This window comes from Crocodylus siamensis, chromosome 4 (assembly GCF_052110815.1).
Source record: "Crocodylus siamensis isolate JL-2025a chromosome 4, ASM5211081v1, whole genome shotgun sequence".
NCBI classification, from domain to species: Eukaryota; Metazoa; Chordata; order Crocodylia; family Crocodylidae; genus Crocodylus; species Crocodylus siamensis.
Genome location: NC_143398.1, coordinates 89,633,929 through 89,655,683, shown reverse-complemented (window position 1 = coordinate 89,655,683; position 21,755 = coordinate 89,633,929). Strand labels below are relative to the sequence as shown.

Sequence of the window (21,755 nt, the reverse complement as noted above, 5' to 3'; positions counted from 1 at the left end):
ACTGTACTGACCCCCAGACCCATTTCTACCACATTTACAAGACAATTTTGGTACTCACCTACAGCAGAGAGGGGCAAGGGATAAGCTAGTGGACTGCATAGAAGCCATAATGGGGATGACAATGACAGAAACACGTGTCGCAGACAGCGAGTGAGGAGCACAGATCCACACAGGAGATGATATTTTTTGTGCGCATTGCTCCTACAATGCACTGCATAAAGCAGCTGACTGCAGGCTTCCACCACACCGATTGCATAAGAGTGAATTTACCTCGCATATACCGAATTTTTGGTATAAAAAGGACCATCGCGTAAGAGCTAATTCGCTCATACAGAACCCGCACAAAGCAAAGGAAGCAACTGTAATTAAAGTTATAAAGGTAATAGGAGCATTGTAGCTTATTACTGTATGTTATTGTAAAGGGAACAAACTACTACTCTGGATCATTTAGTAAAAGGGATGAGAGTGAATGATTACGTTATTCAGTAAAGTCAGTAAATATTCTGTTTCAGACATCTGTCAGGGGTTTGGTCTGTACCGTGGAGTTTTACTGTGTTTGAATATAGTTCTCAGCAGCTGCATAACAAGATGAGGAGTAGATACTGTTTAGCAGACAGTGCAGAGCAAGAAAAGCCATGATCTGCATTATAACACCTAATTGTTATCATGCCTTCAGTGGTTGGTAACGAAATGCTGAACGTAGTTTGTCCTGTTTTATGATGATCCGTACCCAGCCCCTGGTCATCCAATAATATGTCTGTGGTAAAATTTTAGTAGATCAAAGAAATCAGTAGCCTTTGCACTGCCATCAGAAGGAGACTGCTTTTATTTCTGGGTTTGCCCGCTTACTTTTTCTAGGCTGAAGGATTGAAGAAAAAGCAAAAGCACCTTGTTCATTCCTGAATGAATGGGGACACCTATGCTGTCCCTGGCCTGAGAAGCTAATGATTCAAACTGATCACTGGGGGGTGAGGTCGTTAAGTGATGGAGGAACACAGAGTCGGAGATTATAAATTTGGTTTGCTGCAGTATGCAGAATGACAATTTTTAGTTTAATGTTTTTAATTTTCTGTTGTTTTGCTCTCTTTAAAAAGATTTTTTGTAACAGGTGGCCTTAAGGAAAGGCGGCTAGTTAGACTGAAGGGCTGCAGTGGGGGGAAGGTTAATGAGGGCATGGCTCATTGGGAAACAAAAACCCCAGTAGGCAGAACGGGCCAGGGAGATGAAGGAAAAGCACCAGGCAGAAGCTATGAGGAGGACAAGCCTGAGAGAGGAAGGCTGAGGCCACAGCAGACCCAGCCAGGGTCCAATGCAATAAGGTTTTCGTTTGCTTACTTTATGCGATGAAAGGCTGAGAGGTGCTCCAGATAACAAAGGCCAGCAGGTTTAAAGGATCAAGGAGAAAATCCCAAATGAGGGATAGTGTGGAAGACAGCACAGAAGTCTTCATCTGGAAAGACAAGGAAGGGGCTTGAAACTGATACAAAGGGGGATGCAGACCCTGAAAAAACACTTGATTTTTGCCTTAGTGGCATGTGATGAATATGAGGTTGGTAACATCCTTATGGTTACATTGGCAGAGAATAAGATACATGCTGGGAGTCCAGTGATGTACCCTAAGCCATTGTACTAAATTGTAGCTGATCAGAAATGTTTAATTGGAAGTTGTCCATCAAAAAACCCAAAACAGTAGTGGTTGGTTTTGCGTGCACATTCTTTTATTTTGTATTTTTTCCCTGAAAAATGTTATCCCAGAAAAATGATCCCAGCTGAACACATGGATTTTGAAAACAGCTGCTCTTGTAATTAGGTCAGTAAGTGTGTACGTGCTTTCTTGTCCAAAGTGTCAAACTACATTTACAACAAAAGCAGTAGACGTTTTCATTCAGAAAATAAAATGTTTCTATCAATATTAAATAGCACCTGCCCTTAGTGATTTTTAAAATACTTAGTAGAATACTTCAGGTTCTTATTACTGTGACATATCTTATCATATTGTCAAAACTTAGTAGTAGTGCAAAATATGTCGTTAAGATGACTTCATTTAATTCTAAACCTTACATTATGTACTTCTACTGTTTTTCCATGAAATAATGTAGAGCTAGTAAATAAAATGTTAACCTGAAAAATTCAAAATAAAAGTTTTAAAGTGAAGTCTTCTTCAGACATTTTCTAAAGCTAAATTTCTATCTTAAATTTTTTTTAATTGTTTTTTTCCTGCTTCAGAACAGATTTCAAAATGTCAAAATTTCCCTTAAAATGATAAGTTTCAACCACATCTATCATAAATATGTATATCTTCCTGTACTTTGAAAGATACTTGATAGAGACACCTTCCTCTTATCCATGAAAGTGGGGAGAAAAGTACTCCCTGGGGTCAGCCAGTCTTTCTCCCTGAATTATGGCAGGATATATTTGTTCATTTGGTTCATGTTAATAGGAAGAATACAAAAATTTATCCCTGCCCCAGTTTTACATGTTACTATTCAATACACACTTGAGTCAACCCATTATTATTTCCCTTCACTTTACTATATAGAGGCTAGCATAAGAAACAATAAAGTAACCTTGCATATCTTTTTCTTAGGTTAGTGTTAATTTAGTTGATGCCATTCCAGGTATTAACTGTCAGTGCCCCTTCAGCAGCACACAAGTCATCCAAGATTTCTTTTTGTTGTGCTATATGCTTTCATTTTTCACTAAGTAACACAATATTGTCATTGTCACAAGCTAGAGCATCTCTGTAGAAGTGGCAACATCTTCTGTATGTAGCGCCTTAAATATATCTTTAAAATGTCAATCTCATTCCATACTCTTTGTGAGGAGCTGCTTGTCAGTTAGTAACAACAGTTCATCTGCATTTGGAATAAACACTTTGAGGACTGCGTCTTAGTCTGAGTGTAGCATAACACTTTTCAGACTATAATTTTTTTTTTTAGCAAATATTTCTGGGCGTTGAGTGGAATTTCATAACAAACTCTAGCTCTGTTCAATATCACTCAAGCATATTTTACATGAATGAACCCTATGTTTGTGCAGTGGTTGTATAGGTCTACAGTATGGCCTTATCAGTTCCCAGGAGGGATGCTACCAAGTATGCCCATCCACCTGATCTCACCCAGGAGTGAGGTGGTAAAGCTCCTCAGTGCTATGCTCCGTGGCCATTCTTAAACAAAGCAGCAACTGAGGTCTCAAGAGCAGCCATGGGGAGATGCCTTTAGAGCAGCTGCACTGCTGCATTTCTAGGTTTGGTGTGAGCAGAAGCAGGGCAATGAGAGCATACTCAGGAGTATTCCTCTCAGGACATGCCAAGGATGCAGTGTAGACATACCCTTTGCTATGTGCGCTGTCAAACTTGTGATCTTCCAATGTAAAGAATAAAAGAAAAGTTCAAGGTGCTGTAATATCATTAAGATTGAACTTGTCAGTCATAGGCTCATAGGAAAGTAGGGCTAGAAGAGACCTCATAAGGTCATCTAATCTAGCCCCCTGCTCAAGGCAGGTTCATCCCTGACTAAACCATCCCAGCCAAGTATCTGTCTAATCTACTTTTGAAAGTTGCCTGCATGGAGATTTCATAACTTTTCTAGGTAGCCTGAGAAGTTGTTCCAATGCCTAACTACTCTCATAGTCAAAACGTTTGTCCTAATTTCCAGCCTAAATTTCCTCTGCTGCAGCTTAATGCCATTGCTCCTAGTCCTGTCCCCTACGACCACAGAGAAAAACCCAACTCCATCCTCTCTATAATCACCCTTCAGGTATTTGGAGACTGTTACTAATTTCAAAACTGAAATTAAATTTTGTATTCTTTAGCCTGGAATTAAAGTAATAAATTTTAATTCAACCATGCTGATGCTTGAATCCTAAATGGGCTTAATGAATTAAATTACACAAGATAACTTTCTTGGGTTCACTTGTGTTTAGAGAAAAATATCTGTTAGTAAATAAAGATGGTGTCTGAATCAGGGGGCTTGGTCCTACCAAGACATATAGGAGGAGTTGCATTGAGTGTGATGGGACAAATCTGAAAAACAAACCTTCTCAAGTGTCTGCAAGGTTGGGCTTGAATCGGAACAAAATAAATGATAAACTTGGGGCTGATTCTGAAGTATTTCTTCATGCTAAATACAACCTTACTCCATGATTAGCACCAGTAATTTTGAAATTAGTAAAGCTACTCAAGCTAAGATAGTGGTATAAAGCTATTCAATGATATATAATACTAAAATGATATATAATACTACAAATCCATTAATACAGTGGTTCCAATATTTTTCTAAATATAAAACTTGGCCATGCAGTTGATCATACAAATATCGGAATACCTTTGATGAAACTGATAGGAAAACTCAAGTTCTCATTGGCAGAAACAGGAGAGCCTGAAAAGCTTGGCAGAACAACATCAACTTCAAATAGAAGGAAGGCATTTACCACCTCATTAAAACCAAGACCCAGGGGAAAATTTGAGAGTGAAAAAACAAATGGTGGGAGAACAAAGCAAAAGAGATTCAAATGTTTATGAACAGCCATGACATGCATAGTTTCTTCAGTGCAGTCAAAGTTATGTATGGGTCACACATACAAGAAGCCAGCTTTTACAGGTCCAAGGATTGAAGAACACTCTTTAAATTAAAGAGTCCACCATCAATGAACAGTGGAATGAACAAGAGCTCATGAACCAAGATTATAATATTGAAGGCAATACTATTGAAGCCATTTCATAACATCCCATAGATCCACCAATTTATCAAAAGACCTTGAAAGCCATTAAGCAGATGGACAACAACAAAGCATATGGTTCTGATGGAATACCAAATGAAATTTATAAAATGGTGGGAAAAATCTCTCTTCCTAACTGTTTGCCATTATTCTGAAAATCTGGAAATATGAGCAGATATCCAGTGACTTGAGAGATGCAAGAATCACTGTTCAAGAAAGGAGATGGATCATATTGCAGCAATTATTGTGGTATTGGAGTCCTGTTCATAGCTGGAATGATCCTTGCCTACATCACAGAATCAGAGAATCATAGAAAAGGAGGGTTGAAAGGGATCTCAGGAGATCTGGTCTAGCTCCCTGCTCAAAGCAGGACCATCCCCAACTAGATCATCCCAGCCAGGGCTTTGTCTACTCAGCTCTTAAAAACCACTAAGGACTGAGATTCTATAACCTCTCTGGGTAACCTGTTCCAGTGCTTTACTACCCTTGTGGTGAAAAACAAGCGGCAGCCCTTTCCATGGACTGCCACCTTGACAGGTGGAGAGGCTTATATGTACTGATGACTCCATAAGCAATACCACTGGGAGTCTTGTACTTTTGTACTCCTGGCAGGGTCACCCATGGCAGCAAGATCAAAGATGAGGTATCAGATAAAGAGCAGCACAACATAATATAAAGATCTCAATGGTGGAGCAGGCAGATGAAGAAAACATAGTTTTCGGTGGTAGTGAAGTCTGAAGTGGAAAAGTAACCTTAGTCATCTTGGATCTTCTTGCCACTGGATGCACGTTTCTCCTCCAAGATCCATGTGGTTCCAATATTCAATGGCCTCATGTAAAACAAGTCACGTGCGGGCCTCTCCCACTGGATCCAACATCTACCACAATAACCAATCACTAATATCCATAACCTCTACAAAATCCTGTGGCAATGGATGAGTGGTGATGGGGACAAAGTGATCGCTGGGAGTCTCTAGTCATGGATCCACTTGCAGGCAGCCATCACGTGTTGGTTGCTTCCATTGAAATGGGACAGGAGGGTGAGCTGGCAGCTGTGATTGACACTGAGCAGTCCTTTTTAGGATCTCCTCTGTTCATCCTGCATAGGGAGGGTATTAGAAAAGGTGCCTCAAACATAGGTTTTTGCAACTTATCTTACCTTACCTGACTGGATAGCTGCTTCCAGGGGGTTTACTCAAATTGCGGCTGAAGGAAATGGAAGGAAAAGAAACAAGATGGCATTTGCCAGTCTGTGGCTCTAGGATCAGCCTTCTTAGCCATCAATGGATTCATTTACAACCCTTTACTTGACTCGTGGAAGTGATCATCCTTGACCATGAGGGATCGCTGTTTGTGACAGTTTTTCCTAATATCTAACCTAAACCTCTCTTGCTACATGATCTTTGCTCTGTCATCTGTTACCACTGAAAGCAGTCTAGCTCCATCCTCTTTTTAACCACCCTTCAGGTAGCTGAAGCCTGCTATTAAATCCCCGTTCAGTCTTCTTTTCTCTATACTAAATAAGCTGAGTTCCCTCAGCCTCTCCTCAGAAGTCATGCCCCCAGTCCATTAGCCATTTTTGTTGCCTTCTATAGACTCTCTCCAATTTTTCTACATCCTTTCTGTAGTTGGGGGCCTCAAAACTGGATACAGTACTCCAGATGTGGCTTCACCAGTGCAGAATAGAGGAGAATAATCAGTTTCCTTGATCTGCTGGCAACATTCCTTCTCATGTAGTCCAATATGCAGTTAGCCTCGTTGGCAACAAGGGCACGCTGCTGGCTCATATTCAGATTATTGTCCACTGTAACCCCCAGGTCCTTTTCTGCAGAGCTGCTGCTTATTCCATCCCCAGCCTATACCAGTGTATGGGATTGTTCCATCTTAAGTGAAAGACTTTACATTTATCCTTATTGAACTTCATGAGATTGCTTTTGGTCCAATCCTCCAATTTGTTGAGGTGTCCGTGAATCCTAGCCCTACTTTCCAGCACATCTACTACTCCTGCCACCTTGGTGTCATCTTCAAACTTGCTGAGAGTATACTTCATCTCATCTTGCAGGTTGTTGATGAAGATATTGAACAAAACCAGCCCCAGGATCGACCCCTGGGGCACTCCACTTGATACCAGCTGCCAACTACACATAGAGCCATTGGGCATCTTTACACATGCTTCAGTGGTTGACTGGGGGTACACTTTAATTACAGAAGACCCAAGAGCTGCTTTGAATTAAAGAGCCCACAGCATCTCATGTATGCAGTGTTCCATGCTTCAAAACGGTGGCAGGGTGCTTTAACTAAAGCTCATTCAACAAGCTTTATTTAAAGGCCTTCACTATGGAGGCAGATAGTCAAGAGACACAAAGAGAAAGAGCTGTGACCCAACATTACCAAGATCTACTTTTTCTTCCCAGCACTATTTGCCACATCTGCAGTTGAATATGTACATCTCAGACCGGCCTCCTCAGTCATCTATAGACTCACCAATTACTTCCCTATTTACTGCTGATGACGATCTGTCATCCTCATTTTGAGGGACTGCTGCTGCTGACCTGAATACCAAAGTTTATTTTCCTTGTATTTTATTGGATTTTTACAAGTTAATTAGCACTTGGCAAATCTGATGCATTTGCTTGCAAATTTTCTTCGTGTCAGTGTGGGTCATCATTAGTGAAATGTTAAGTTGTATCTTTGCCTCTCACTCAAAAACTGTCTCTTTAGTTGAATAGTTCCTAGAATATCTGCCACTGATCATCAGATTGATGCAGAATTTCAAAATGGAGTAAAAATTTAGTGGCACATGTAGCCATATCCAAAATAGTTGTTTTATTATGAGAGAGTATTGAAAAATTTAAAGGTTCTCTTAGGTGTTCTGGAGGCATAAACACAAGAAATGCTGTTAGTTTCTGGTACCAGCCAGCTTTGGAACAGACAAGCCCACCTTAAAATATACTCCAGCATTTTGTATTGTCCACATTTTGATAGTGAGGTTATTTAAAATGTATAATTAGTTAGAGAAAATAGCGGTTTTAGTAGTGTAGTGGTTTTCATGTTTGCTTCTCATGTGGCAGGTCCTCCATTTAATGGCACAGTGGCAAGCAGTCAAGGTGTGTTGTTATGCACCCAGAGGTACATGTTTGACTCTTACTTTGGACTGTGTCTAAAGCTCACGCAGCTATAAAGGGTTGACCAGGTACCTGGTCATTTGGACTCAGGAATTAGACTTAGCAGGACATGATGCTAGCTAGATCAGTCTTCTGTGGGCAGCTAGTTACAGAAACTAGCATGCCTTATTCAGTTTAATCCAATGGGCCATCTGATCTCACATGAATCTTTTCTTTGAGCTATTGAAGAATTTGGTCTAGCGCACACAGAAAATCAAATCTTATTTTAAAAGCTTTTCATGGAACCAGACAAACTGAATTATTGACTTCTGATTATTGATATCTAAATTTTTAGAAGTGACTGGAGAACTGGGATGATTCCATGTTAAATTGCCTAACTTGACACACATTTTAGGGGCCTAACTTTCATAAAGTTCTAATCATGCAAACAAAAATTATATCATTGCACTTGGTTCTTAGTCAGAACTTCTATCCATAACATATGACAACTTTTAGGTGCAGACAAGTGTTCAAATGTCATTTAGGCTCCATTGTCAAGCTTTGAGATGTATATATCCATAAAAAATTTTTTAAAAGGCTGCCTAAAAGTCACAGGCTGTCCAGTGTTTTGTCATCTGTCATGATATTCACTTGGAAACTGCTTTCATCTATTAATATTTATGCTTCCCTTTCTCCAGTTGTATTGAATTTTTTTTCTGATAAAGAAACCAGAGATTTTGTGGTGATGACCTTTCAGCATTAGCAGTATTCATTTTTATTCTTATGCTGATGTAGTATGTTTTTATTTATTAGTGTGAATATATTGCCTAAGTAGCAGCACATCTCGCTAGCTGCTTTGTTTATGCCCTCAGGGTCTTTTACATAATATGTTATGAAAGTTCTTTCATTAGATATTCCAAAGGATGAAATCCTTTCCTACGCTGGCTACTAATGAAACCTAATTAACAGTACAGAAAATGTTGAACATTAATGAGAGCTTGTGTCATTTATGTTAATTAATGCTTCAGAACACATACACAACTTTGCAACTGATTGATCATTTCTGTGCAAGGCTGGCATTTTGGTAATTTCATGCTTAATTTATTTTTGCAACTTTAAAAGCAGTTTACAAATTCCACTTACTAGCAGTGCAACAATATCCTTAGAACATAACAAAATATCTAGTCATTATTGAACATACTTGTAATATATATCTGCTTTTTCAGCAGTTATGAAGAACTAGATTCTGAAACTCTAGATCTTATTTCACAAATTGTCATTGATGTCAATTATCTAGGAGTAATGTGATCAGATTTGACCCTAAACTTTCCATAAATAGAGGAATATTTGTTTTATTATGAAATGCACCATTGTCTTCGCAGATAGGTTACAGATGCTAAAGTACAGTCACTTATGTGCAGAGCTACTGTTTTGAAGTATTGGCAGGAAGCCATCTTCTGTCCTGGGATGTGAATACATTGTTTTCACTGACTACAATGAAGAACTCACATCTGCATCCATGGGAAAATTTTGGCCCAGGAATAATGACTGTTTCTAGCTTTTATTATTTAAATTACTGGATACTTGGGAGCCCAAAACATAGGCCACTGGACTTGGCCTGTATATACGCAGAAGAACAAGTTGGTCCTTGTTTATAATCTAAATATAACACAAGAAAGAAGAGATGGATGCAAACAGACTCATGGGGGAGTTACACTGCAACAGTAAGACAATATTAGTCAGAAGCAAGGTTCCCTCTAAGCCGCTGCGCACCTAAAAAAATCTTGCCACTCATTAACTTTTTAATGCTGTGTGCCTTCCCGGAGAGGAGCTGTGCTGCAGCTTCCTGGAAACCTGGAGCGCAGTGGACTCAGAAGTGGTCTGTATTTAGGATGGTGATCCTAACACAGCAATCATGTAAATGTTTTTGTAGGCATAACAGCAAAATGGTTATGAGGAGATAAGAGAAGAAAAATCAGGTAACATTGTGGATGTTTACTTGGAGCTCCTTCCAAGCATGAGGAAAAGCATAAGAGAAAGCATGAAAGTGCTTTCTTGAAAATTGAACAAGTGAATGATGGAGGTTGGCATCACCTGCTAAGTAGCAATGGGAGTATGACAGGCGTGGGTACTTGCTCTTGCTGGAGTCTGGTGCCCCTAGTAGCCCGGCTGGCCAGTCCATGTTCCTTGGCTTCCTCCACATCCTATCTCTCGCCTGCCATGATTTGTTATTAATTAAAGAGGGGGCTGCCCATGAAAGCTGGGGTGGCCTACTCGTTAGTGACTTTTATCTCTGTTTCTTACTTCATGGATGTATTTCATCTTTAGGAGGGCCTTAGGAGCCAGCCACCCCTATAGGCACACTCACATCTCACAGACAATTCTCATTGGACCCTTCATAGCAGACCTTGATGTCCAAATCAACACTGGGCCCCAAAACTCTTATCTGGGTTTCTGTCTGCCCAGCTTCAGCCCTTTTTATCTGACTGAGACCCTTCAGTCCAGGTCCACAGCCTCAGACCCTAGCTTCCTGGGTCTCAACCCAGTAGTGGAGAGTGCTTCTCAGGCATACTGCTTGTGGCATCAGACAGTTCATCTCCTACAGCCCTCTTCTTCAAGAGAACCTCTTCCTGCTGCCTGCAAGGTCAGATTCCCCTGCTAGCTCTCAGCTCCTGGTTTTATGAGCCCCAGAGCTCCACCCCTTCCTGCTCACCCGCTTTCCAGACACACACAGGGGTTTCTGCTTTGCTTGATAATCAGCCTCCCTCCCCACTCCCTGCAGCTTAGCTCAGTTGCTTCTACTTGGTCTCATGAGATTTGGCTGTTCTTCCCCTGCACCCACCCAAGGGCCCCCAGCCTTGGGGTTTGGATTCTTGTTGTGGCTGGCCATTGTGGTCATTGGTTCCTGTGGGTCATTGTGGTCAAAAGTCCTGGCTCCTCCTTTGACTGCAGTTAACAAGGTTAGGATTCCCTGTTGCGGGGAGTATTGACTTCTCGATGAGAGAGAGGTTGTAGAGGGCCTTGAGGCAAGGACAAGTATGTGCTAATAAAAGGGAGGTCACTAGAACACAAAGGAAGAGTGACAAGGTCAAAGCAACATGGTTAGGAAAGTGATCTTTGCAGCAATATTCAGGATGGATTTGAGCAGGACAAGTCTGCATTCATCAAGACCAGAGAAAAGGATTTTGCAGCAGCAAGAATAGCTGCTGTCTACATGGATAGGAAAGGCTGTATCTTACATATGGTTGACAGAAATAATTTTCAAGACTTATGCATAGTCTGGGCATGAGAACTTAGTGCCTTGAATCAAAGATGGCATCCAGGTATATGGAGAGACAGGCAGAATGGTGGTATTGTCCACAGTGCTAGCCAATTGAATGGCAACACATTCAAACTGCAATTCTTCACTATTTGAAAGGAAAACTCTTTAAATTAGAATGATTCTTAACATCTTCAGTAACACTTTTCTGCATTGAATAGAACATAGGAAAAGGCCTTTTGTATTTATGTATTGTCTATAAGGAAGCTTGTTCAATATTAAAACTAATACAGTGGTGTTCAACCTCTGGCCTGTGGGTCAGATCTAGTTTATGAGGCCATACTATCCACCCTGTGGGTTTATCCACAGATCTGGAAATTTGGCAGTGGGAGACTGGTGGCAGTGTTAATTGCTGCCCCCTGCTGCCAAATTTCCAGACCTATGGGGAGCTCTGTAGGCCAGATGATGTGGCCCTGCATGCTAGATTGGGCTGATGCAGTGGGGCTTGCATGAGGGATTCACTCTGGGACCAAATATGGCTATGGAGTCAGGCCAGCATTTGAGATCACGTTGTGTGTGGAGTGGGGCAGGCATGCATGGCCAGGAAGTGCACTTGTGAACCAACACCCATGAAGGTTGAGTATGACAGCTTTAATCACCAAGCCACAGCCCTGGCACTGCCCAGAACCCTTCTCTTAAGGCTGGCCTACTGCACTGTGCATTGGATAAACATAAGCATAAGAAGGGTGAAGGATCTGAGTTCATATGTCTATTTTCTGGTGCTGCAACCTCTCTTTTAGGTGGCCTTTCCCATGCCACAACCTACACCATCTGAAACCAATACGGAGACTGGGTGAATCTGGCCCATTGTTTATAGGATCTTTTGATGATTTTCACTAGTAATATTTCAATGAAATAGAAGTCAAAGCTTCAAGAGAAAGTTTCTGAGTCTGGAAAACAGTTTTGATAGAAAAGATTCTGTGAGAGATGCACTGTAGTTTAATAAGTAATTAATATATTTTACTTTCAGTAAAATGGCAGTTAATTTACTGCTGGGTTTAATATCCACTGATACCTTCATATTTATCCAGACAAGAGATCTTTTCACTCGTATTAACACTACAGTCTTAGTCATCAGGAATTAACACAAAACATTCTCCTTCATAGAAATTGTTTTTAAGCATCTGGATGTCCTAAGCACTCCTCTAAAGCTTACCTTCAGGTGTATAAATCGAGTTTTTTGTTATTTACAAGACAAATTAAGATAGGTGCATACACAAAATAAAGACTTAACAAGTGATAGATATGGACCAACTATGAGGCAAAGGAATACCCACTTTCTCTGGTTATGTTAATTCTTATATATTTGTGGTCTGAAGTTGTAGATCCTATGCAAGCAAATTTCCTATTACCTCTGTTGTAGGCTCAAATTCTCAAAATAGACAAGATAAAGATTATTTGTATATAAACTATAGGTACTACTGAATGTTTACAATATGTAAAGTGTGCTGAACCAATGGGACTCTGTTTTGAAGAGCTTTTAGTCTAATAGTTTGATGGAGCTCCCAGTGAAATCAGTGGAATGCATCTCCTATCAATGTCACTGGCAGATAACATCCAGCCATTAGACTAAGATACTGAAGTAGACTAATAAACTCCATAGACAAATTGACCCTGCTGGCACAAATTCATACATGATTTCACCAAATGGAACACAGATTTAGGATGTTCTTTGTACCTGGGATGCTTCATAGAATAAATGCAACTAGCTGAAGTTGTTTGAGAGAGGGAAGAAACCATGCATGATGAACACTAATCAAGAAGATAGTCCTATATCCATTGTACAGTACAGAACCTTTATAAATAAGAGAGGTAATTTCTGTTGAAAATCTATTTCATTTTAATTTTTAACTTGATGTTTCAAACACAGTAGTTTCTAGCTTCCCTTTTAAAAATGTGAACTTGCAGCAGTAACATTTAAGATCACATGGCTCAACCAAAATTATCCAGACTATACCAAAAGTTACCTCTAATTTGCTACTTGAGGAGCTAAATGGAGATGAAACAATCTATATATCTGATAAGAGAAACTATAACCCTGAACATTTCTCTATTTTTTTCTGATGTTTTATAGAGTCCAAGTTGAAAGATTTTCAATTGTATTAGAAAACAGCCCCCTCTTGTGATGAAACAGCAGCTAGTTACAAAAGCATAATGAAATGATGTGAAACAGGCCTGTAGAAATACAGATGTAATGAAACTCGAAGCCTGGAGAAGTCTCCTCATGAAAACTGGTCTTTTAAAATATATATTTTAGCTTTTAACAGTTTCTTGCTTCATTTGACTATTGCAGTATTTTTAGACTTTATTCTTTTTAATAGTAGCATAAGCACAATCTTTATTGCTCTAACCTTCCTTTTCCCTCTTCCAATCTTTATGTTTCTCTGTAGTGCGATGCTTGGGTCAGAGGCTTATTATACTGGGCACTGTACATACATATCCTAAAATAGTCCTTGCCTCAAAAAGCTTACTATCTAAATTTAAAAACTGTATAGCAGGTGATGAATCAAATCTCCTATGTTTACTGGGAAATCCTTGGGAGTTAAAAAAAATAGGTTAGATGATTTAGAAAGAACAGACACTTCCTTGAGCAAGGGGTCATACTTGAGATGTCTTCCAGCCCTATTTTTTATGATTCTATGATTTCTAAACTGAAAGCAGGATTTGCTTGGTAATATCTTTTATTGGACCAACTATAAATTTGGGACATGTTAGATATGTTTTGGGGCACTTCTGGGGTCACACTTGTGAAGTTTCTATTTAAATAGTGAATGTGTAGCCACATCTATAAGGTAATGTGTTTGGGCCAACTGGCACTGTCCCACAGCAATGATACTTAGCTTGCCTGAAGTGCCTTGGAAACATGGTTATTTTGTTTCTAGTTTATGAAGCAGCTTCTTCCTGAAATCTGTGCCAGTAATGGCCTCTACACCTGGCCTATTAAGATTCAAGCAATATTTTAAATAAAAGAACTAACAGCTGCATGGTCTTGTCTGTGTTAAACTGCCCTTCCTTCCAATATATATGGCATATTACATCTTTGTCAGTAAAACCTGTAAAACCTTTGGGTCAAGGCTTGTATCTTCAGTCTGTCTGTGTTCAGACCTCATGCACACCTCTACTACTCTACCTTATTGTCAAACTACAACAACAATTGGCTGCCACAGCTCAGATGACGCAAAGGGGCTCTGACCTCTGTAGGGTACTTGTACTGGGTTACACTTAATTTGGCCTAGAAATTGGGATAACATCCAATATTTTTCAGGTTATATTAAATATTAATATAATTGAAATTCCATTAGTCATGTATCTGGCCACACTCTAGGGGACTGGTCTGCCTTCCTTTTTCTTCCATGTCCTATTGGTAAACAGCTGAACTTAAAATGACATAAATAATTTATACTGTATTATTTCTGTGCTCCATTATCATGAATGCTTTTACAGTAAGTAGCAGAAAGAGGTTGCATTTGGGCAGCCCACCACTGAGATAATTCTTCTGTGGCCATCTTAGCTACCTAAGCCTGTGTTGGTTCAGGAATCCACCGGTGCTGAGTTGCAAAGTGACCATCCCCAGGTTGTTCTATTGACTGAAGTCATTTTTACTTTCCATGAAAGTAGACCATGCATCAGACTGGCTGAAGAGCATGGCACAGAAACTCAGCAGTCCCAACATCAAACTTTCAATAATTGAGCCAGGACTTCAAAAAAATCCTGAGAATAAATAAACATGAGATTGAACTCATGTACTCACTTGAGTACTTTTTGGGTACACTTTTGAGACTTTGGGGTATGAGACATTGCAGTATCATGTGGTCACACTTTCAAACTTCTTTCCCCAAAAATAAGGGCTGAAATTTTATTTTTGAAATGTAAGCTGAGATACTTATATGATCACTTGACTGCAGGGACCAAAGTACTAAAGGTTGGGAGTTATGTAATAAGTAGCCAGTGAACTGGCAACATCAGATATTGAGACAGAGAAAATAGAAGGGGATGGCAAGGAAAACTCCCATCTCCTCCTTTCATTTTCTATGCATGCCTTCTCCAATTTTCCTGGTCTTCTACCAAGAAGATGTTAAGTCAATGCTGTGACACCTCTAAATGTGTAGTGTTCAAGATTTGTTCCTTAACCCTGACTAAGCCACTTTTGCGCCAGTCACTTCCAGCAGCAGTTTCGTCTGGCATAGTTCAGTGCTAAATGATACAGATCTTTCGCATTTTTTAGTTTTCATAAGAGCTTTGGCATTTGGCTATGTCATATTTAATCATAGTGGAATTTTGGATTGTAAGTGTTTTCTCTCTAAAGGGAATAGATGGACCCTAAAGCTTAGCAGAAACAGCTGTTCAACCTTTAAAAGAGCTAACTCTAGCTGATTATTATGAGATAATCATAGCAGAAAATTAGAGGCTCTGGCTGTAGTTTGCTGTGTCTAAGCCCCAACAGTATGATTAACTAACACATGACAAACAGATGCTCATCATATATTTCTGCTTAATTGACTCTGACCCTTCTCAAATGGGCCTGACAATGTGAAAAAAAATGTTATAAGAACTGTCATTATTGCTACAGATAACCTGAAATGAACACAGGCTGTTAATAATATACTTGTATGCTCACGGTATGCACCCAGAAAGGTTAAATTTGTTCTGCAAAAAGCATGTTTTCCTTCTGCTGGAACAGTAGAAAACTTTCTTCCTATCATAGCAGACAATGATTAGTTAGTAACTGAATCAAGTGACATCTCCATGTTTCTGTTTTCTTTCTGTGATTGCGCCAAAAGTGTTTCACTTTGGGTTTCCCAGGTGGACAGACTACAAACCACAAAGCAATACTTGACTAAAACTATGCCTCAGCTTCCTTTTGTATAAATCATGCAAACTCACACATTTTTGTATGTTTCCCACCCAAAATCATAAGTTTGCACTCAGGATAATGCAAAACTCAAACAGATTTTCTTCTGGGTGTTGGGATAATTAGATAACAAATCATATGGTTTTCATGTATAGGAAAAGAGTAGGTTTCTTTCCTTTGTACCTTCATGGTAAATTTCTGTGGCGTTGCTGCTACAGAAGCACTGGTCTGGACCTTATCATAGAAACCTGACATCCAGTAGTTTGAAGCAGCTATATTGCGCAATCTAGCAACTGTTCTACTTTAATAAGAAAGTAGAAATGTACCCTGCTGCCCTATAAAAATCAGCACAACTTTTTAGCAGCAGATGCACATGATGCAGTAGATGCACATGTAATTTACATCTGCTTTTGCTGTCAGAGTGCTGTTAAGACACTTGAGAGGATCAAGCCCATAATATGTAGACCCAGGTACACACATCATTTTAATATAATATAGGGCTTAGTCCGTCTGTCTGTAATGCTCTTGGAGCACTCCGATTGGTTACTGAAACAACCAATCACAGTGCTCCAAGAGTGTTACGGACATGAGGTGTGTGGCCATGATGGAGGGGACGGGGGGGACGGGGTGGGGTGGGGGAACAAGGCCATTGGGCTTGCCACCCCTCCGGCCCTACTCCTTGGAGGCGGTGGCAGCATGGGGTGTTGTCGGAGGGGGGGCAGAGGGGGAAGGAGGGGATGGCAAGGCAAGCTTCCCCCACCCCCTTCCCCCCTTCTTCTGAGAGGTGGTGGCAGTGTGGGTGGGGTTTTGGGTTAGGATTAGCAAGTTCCCGCCCTCCGCCCCCATATCATTTTTGATGGGCAATTTGCTAGTTTCTTCTATAAAAGAAGGGTCAGAATTTAACTATGGGATTTCTGGCTGGGAGAGCTCCAGATTCTTAAATGAATGAACTGCCAATTGTAAGTACATAAAGGATGTGGGAAGATCGCTTTCCACCCTTTTTTACTTACCAGAACTATAGTCTGCATCTGTTTGGTTCTACCCAAATAATTACTCGAGTGCTAGACAATGCCATGAGGTTAGATGTACTATTGCTCATAAGTACAAATGGTGAAGAGGAGCAAATATAACTTAGCATAGTGCCCTTCGCTCAGGCCCTAAGAGTAATATCAGAGCCTATGAATTTTATCTAAAAGGAACATAGTAGTTGGATAACAAACAAAAGAGAAAGAACATAAAGAATGCCAACTAATAGACCCTGACTGCCAAATAAGATTGAAATATTCATAGGCTTTCAGCCCAGATGTACTTGGATTATTCATAGTTCGGTTAGATGGTAGTTTACAATGTGACATGTTATGCCAATAAGGAGTATGTAATGGCTGCCATCAAGCAAGCCTTTGAATCCTAATGACATCTTAGACTTGTTTAAAGTCATTAGACTTGCTGAGCACTCACCTTGCAGGCTCAATGGAAGGAGCAGTTACGTCCTTTTATAAAGGAAGGTAGCTACAGGCGACAGAAGCTACTGCCCTGGGACTGACTGCAAACGTAGGACGCTAGAGTAGGAGTCAGCAACCCCCAGCACGTGTGCCAAGCATGGCACGCAAAGTCGTTTTGCTTGGCATAATACCACCGCCAGCCCGGGCTCTAAGCAGTTGCTGCTAGCCACAGAGCCCAAGCTGCTTCCAGCAGGTGGCTGGGAGGCTGCAAGCCCTGCTGCAAGCAGACTGGGCTCCATGGGCCGGCTGCAGCCGGGAGGCTGCAAACAGCTACTCTGGGCTCTGGCATGTCAGCACTCCGGCACCTTCCAAAATAGACATTGTGGTTTTTTTGGCACTCCGGCCAAAAAACGTTGCCTACCCCTGCACTAGAGGATTCTTTGGCAAGCGGTGCCAGAGGAGTGCCAGCCACCAATGAGGCGCAATCATATGAGAAAGAACAGAGGGACAGAGTTCCTTTGGGGAAAGGACTTCTAGAACGGTAGGCTTGAAAACTGTGAGCTCTTCTTATTTCCCTGAATGCACAGTAGAAACCAACAGGACTTTGTGGATATTTTATGTAAATAAATGAGACTGCACTGCAGAACTCCTTTATGCATGTAGCCAGTTTTTGTTCCGACACACATAATATAAAAAAAGCCACAAATACTGTCAATTGCTTAGGCCACTGGGGCATTAGTAAGACTAGTTTTACATGTGAAAAAATCTTTAATTTTATCACCGATTTTTTTAACAGGTATCGCTGATGAATACATAACCCCCATGTTTAATTTTTATAAAAGTGTTGGAGAGCTGAAGATGACACAAGAGGAGTATGCTCTACTCACAGCAATAGTTATTCTGTCACCAGGTAATTTATAGTTCTAAAGTAAATATTTGACAGTAATTTGAGAAGAGTGAATAAAGCACCAGACAAATGGCAGATGTGTAAATCACTGGTGCTGTACATATAGGGAGTCATCAGTATCACATACCTATAGCAGCTGAATAAAAATGAACATCTCAGTTGTCATCAGAGAGGGCTTTTCTCCTCCAAATACGGAGAATTCTTCTTGTTATTAATATGAGTAACAAGTATGTTGCAGCATTCCACTGTGTGAGTGGAACGTCAGAACTTCAAAAGGAAACTTCTCCCTCAAGTATAGTTGAATAAAGAATCAATAATGAAGGGGTTAAGACTTATGGAACAAACACCAGCTGGCATATCAGAAGCACGTGCTAGAAAAACTGTGGACAACAGCAGCAAGAGGAAAGGTGGCAGGCAGCCCTTGACAAGTTTTGATATGTACTTGAAGTTGTGATGCCCCATGTATTTCCTTATTTGCCTTTGTTAGCCAAACTCCCTGGCTTCTCTACATGTTTTAGACTGGGGTAGGCAATCCCCAGCACAGGTGCCAGAGTATGGTACACGAAGGCATTTTGCTTGGCACACGCACCGTGGGATGGATGGTGGGGAAGGGACTGGAGCTCTGCTGTCACAACAAGGATTGGACCCCTCGTAGCTCCCCTGCCTTTTGCCCCTGGCACGCTGATATCTTATAAGTTGAGGCTGCAGGTGTTTTTGGCACTCTGCTCAAAAATGTTGCCAACCTGTTTTAGACACATCCCTGATTCTGGTGGTGAGATATTGCAGTGGATGGTGGTCCTGCTGTAGAACCAGACCCAGAGGTGTAGTAGTGCAGCTCCGTGCCTGGTTCCTGCCATGTCAGTTGCTGCAGTGTGATCAGCTATTGCAGCAGCAATAGCTGTTTTGGGGCTTCCCCAACAAAAGGGGTGCCCAAGCTGCTGCCCCGCTTCCATTTATGCTATTGGCCGGCTCCTAGAGGGGAACAGGGGCATCTGAATTTCAGCTCCCAGGAAATATGGTGATAGCTTTTCCTAATAGGATTTGGAAAATTTTGAAAGTTAAAAATTTCTACAAACAGCAGATACTTTTCACAAAGAAGTGTGTTTAGTCATAAACCCGATTTTACATTAAAAATATTTGATGGAAAATTTTGAGTAGTTTTACTTGTGCCTTTGTGCAGGCCCTCTATGTTTCAGTCAATTTCATTTTAAACAAGAAAAAGCTGAGAAATACTATTTCTTGATTATTTATTTGTGTGTGTTTTCTTGTAACCAAAATATCCAACAAATCTCTCACCTGATCACCCTGACAAGCCGAAGGCACCAGCTGCTGGCATGGAAAAAATTTTTCCAATTTTTTTTGTGTGCTAAAGTTATTGGCACTCCATGGCTCACCAAAAACATCCAGGAATGTCTCCTTCCTAAAAAGGAGGCGTACACCCAATGGAAAGAAGGGGTCATCACCAGGGATGACTATTCTGCACTCGCTTGGGGATGTAGGGGGCAGAGATGGAATTAGGACTAGCTTCTCAGATTAAGGACAATAAGAAGTCCTTTTTTAAATACATAGGGGGCAAAAAGAAGGTCCCGGGTAACGTGGGGCCCTTGCAGGATGCCATGGGAAATTTGGTCGTCACAGCAGACAACAAAGCTAACATGTTTAATGATTTCTTTGCCTCTGTCTTCCTAAGTAGGGACCAGAACAGCCACCTCCCTGCTGGGCCCCCTTGGGGCCCCGGGGGAGGCACACCTGGGCCACAGGTTAGCGAGGATTTAGTTAGGGAGCTTCTGGAGGGGTTGGACGTATTCAAGTCAGCCGCCCCGGACAATCTCCACCCTAGAGTTCTAAAGGAATTGGCCGAGGTCATTGCAGGACCCCTGGTATGGCTTTACGAGCACTCGTGGTGCTCTGGTGTGGTGCCGGAGGACTGGAAGAGGGCCAACGTGGTTCCCATCTTCAAAAAAGGCAGGAGGGAGGACCCAGGAACCTATAGGCCAGTTAGTCTTACCTCGATCCTAGGCAAGCTGTTTGAGAAAATTATGCTGGCACACATCCATGAGGGGCCAGCAGGGGACTGCATGCTTAGGGGCAACCAACACGGGTTCATCAGTGGCAGGTCCTGTCAGACCAACCTGGTGGCCTTTTACGATCAGATCACCAGATCATTAGATGCAGGGGTAGCAGTGGACATAGTCTTCCTGGACTTCCGGAAGGCTTTTGGCACTGTCTCTCACCCCGTTCTCATTAAGAAACTGGGGGACTGTGGTGTCGACACCCACACAGTTAATTGGGTCGCCAACTGGCTGGAGGGCCGCACCCAGAGGGTGGTAGTGGATGGGTCCTTCTCAACCTGGAGGGACGTGGGCAGTGGGGTCCCCCAGGGCTCGGTCCTCGGGCCCGCACTGTTCAACTTCTTCTTCATCAGTGATTTGGACGAGGGGGTAAAAAGCACCCTGTTCAAATTTGCTGATGACACTAAGATGTGGGGGGATGTGGGCACGCTAGAAGGAAGCAACAGGCTACAATCAGACCTAGACAGGTTACAAGGGTGGGCGGATGTGAATAGGATGGGATTCAACACCGACAGGTGCAAAGTGATGCACCTGGGGAGGAACAACTGGCACCATACCTACAGGTTGGAGAATTCCCTTCTTGTCAGTACAGAGGCGGAAAAGGATCTTGGAGTCATCACTGACTCCAAGATGAACATGAGCCGGCAGTGTGGCGAGGCAGTCAGGAAGGCCAACCGTACCTTGTCATGCATCCACAGATGCTTCTCGAGCAGGTCCAAGGAGGTGATCCTCCCCCTCTATGCGGCACTGGTCAGGCCGCAGTTGGAGTACTGCATCCAGTTCTGGGCACCGCACTTCAAGAGGGATGTGGACAACATGGAGAGGGTCCAGAGGAAGGCCACTCGCATGATCAGGGGGCAAGGGCAGGCCCTATGAGGACAGGCTGCGGGACCTGAACCTGTTCAGCCTCCAAAAGAGAAGGCTGAGGGGGGATCTAGTGGCCTGTTATAAACTAGTCAGGGGGGATCAGCAGGCATTGGGGAAGTCCCTGTTCCCCCGAGCACTGCCAGGAGTGACCAGGAATAACGGTCACAAGCTGGCAGAGGGCAGGTTTAGGCTAGATATCAGAAGGCGCTACTTCACGGTCAGGGCAGCTAGGATCTGGAACCAGCTTCCAAGAGAAGTGGTGCAGGCTCCTACCCTGGGGGTTTTTAAGAAGAGGTTAGATGAACACTTTGCTGGGGTCGTTTGACCCCAGTATTATTTCCTGCCATGGCAGGGGGTCGGACTAGATGATCTACTCAGGTCCCTTCCGACCCTAGAAACTATGAAACTATAATTGGTTGAAATAAGGAGTTTATACAAAAAAAAAAATCATTACAACACTGAGGCACTTTATTT

General features: G+C 41.7%; 1 protein-coding gene and 1 long non-coding RNA gene across 4 annotated transcripts in view; one reads left to right on the top strand and one right to left on the bottom strand.

Annotated features, from left to right (window-relative positions):
• The window catches only part of LOC149866045 (uncharacterized), a 96,537-nt gene that overhangs the window by 71,788 nt on the left and 2,994 nt on the right, over positions 1-21,755 (bottom strand). The window lies entirely within an intron of this gene.
• Positions 1-21,755, top strand: part of NR1H4 (nuclear receptor subfamily 1 group H member 4) — a 76,843-nt gene that overhangs the window by 54,303 nt on the left and 785 nt on the right. For all 3 annotated transcript variants that reach the window (XM_090042837.1, XM_090042836.1, XM_090042838.1), the window contains one exon: positions 18,232-18,345. In XM_090042837.1, the coding sequence (XP_089898963.1) occupies positions 18,232-18,345 (114 nt within the window). The remainder of the gene's footprint in view (positions 1-18,231; positions 18,346-21,755) is intronic.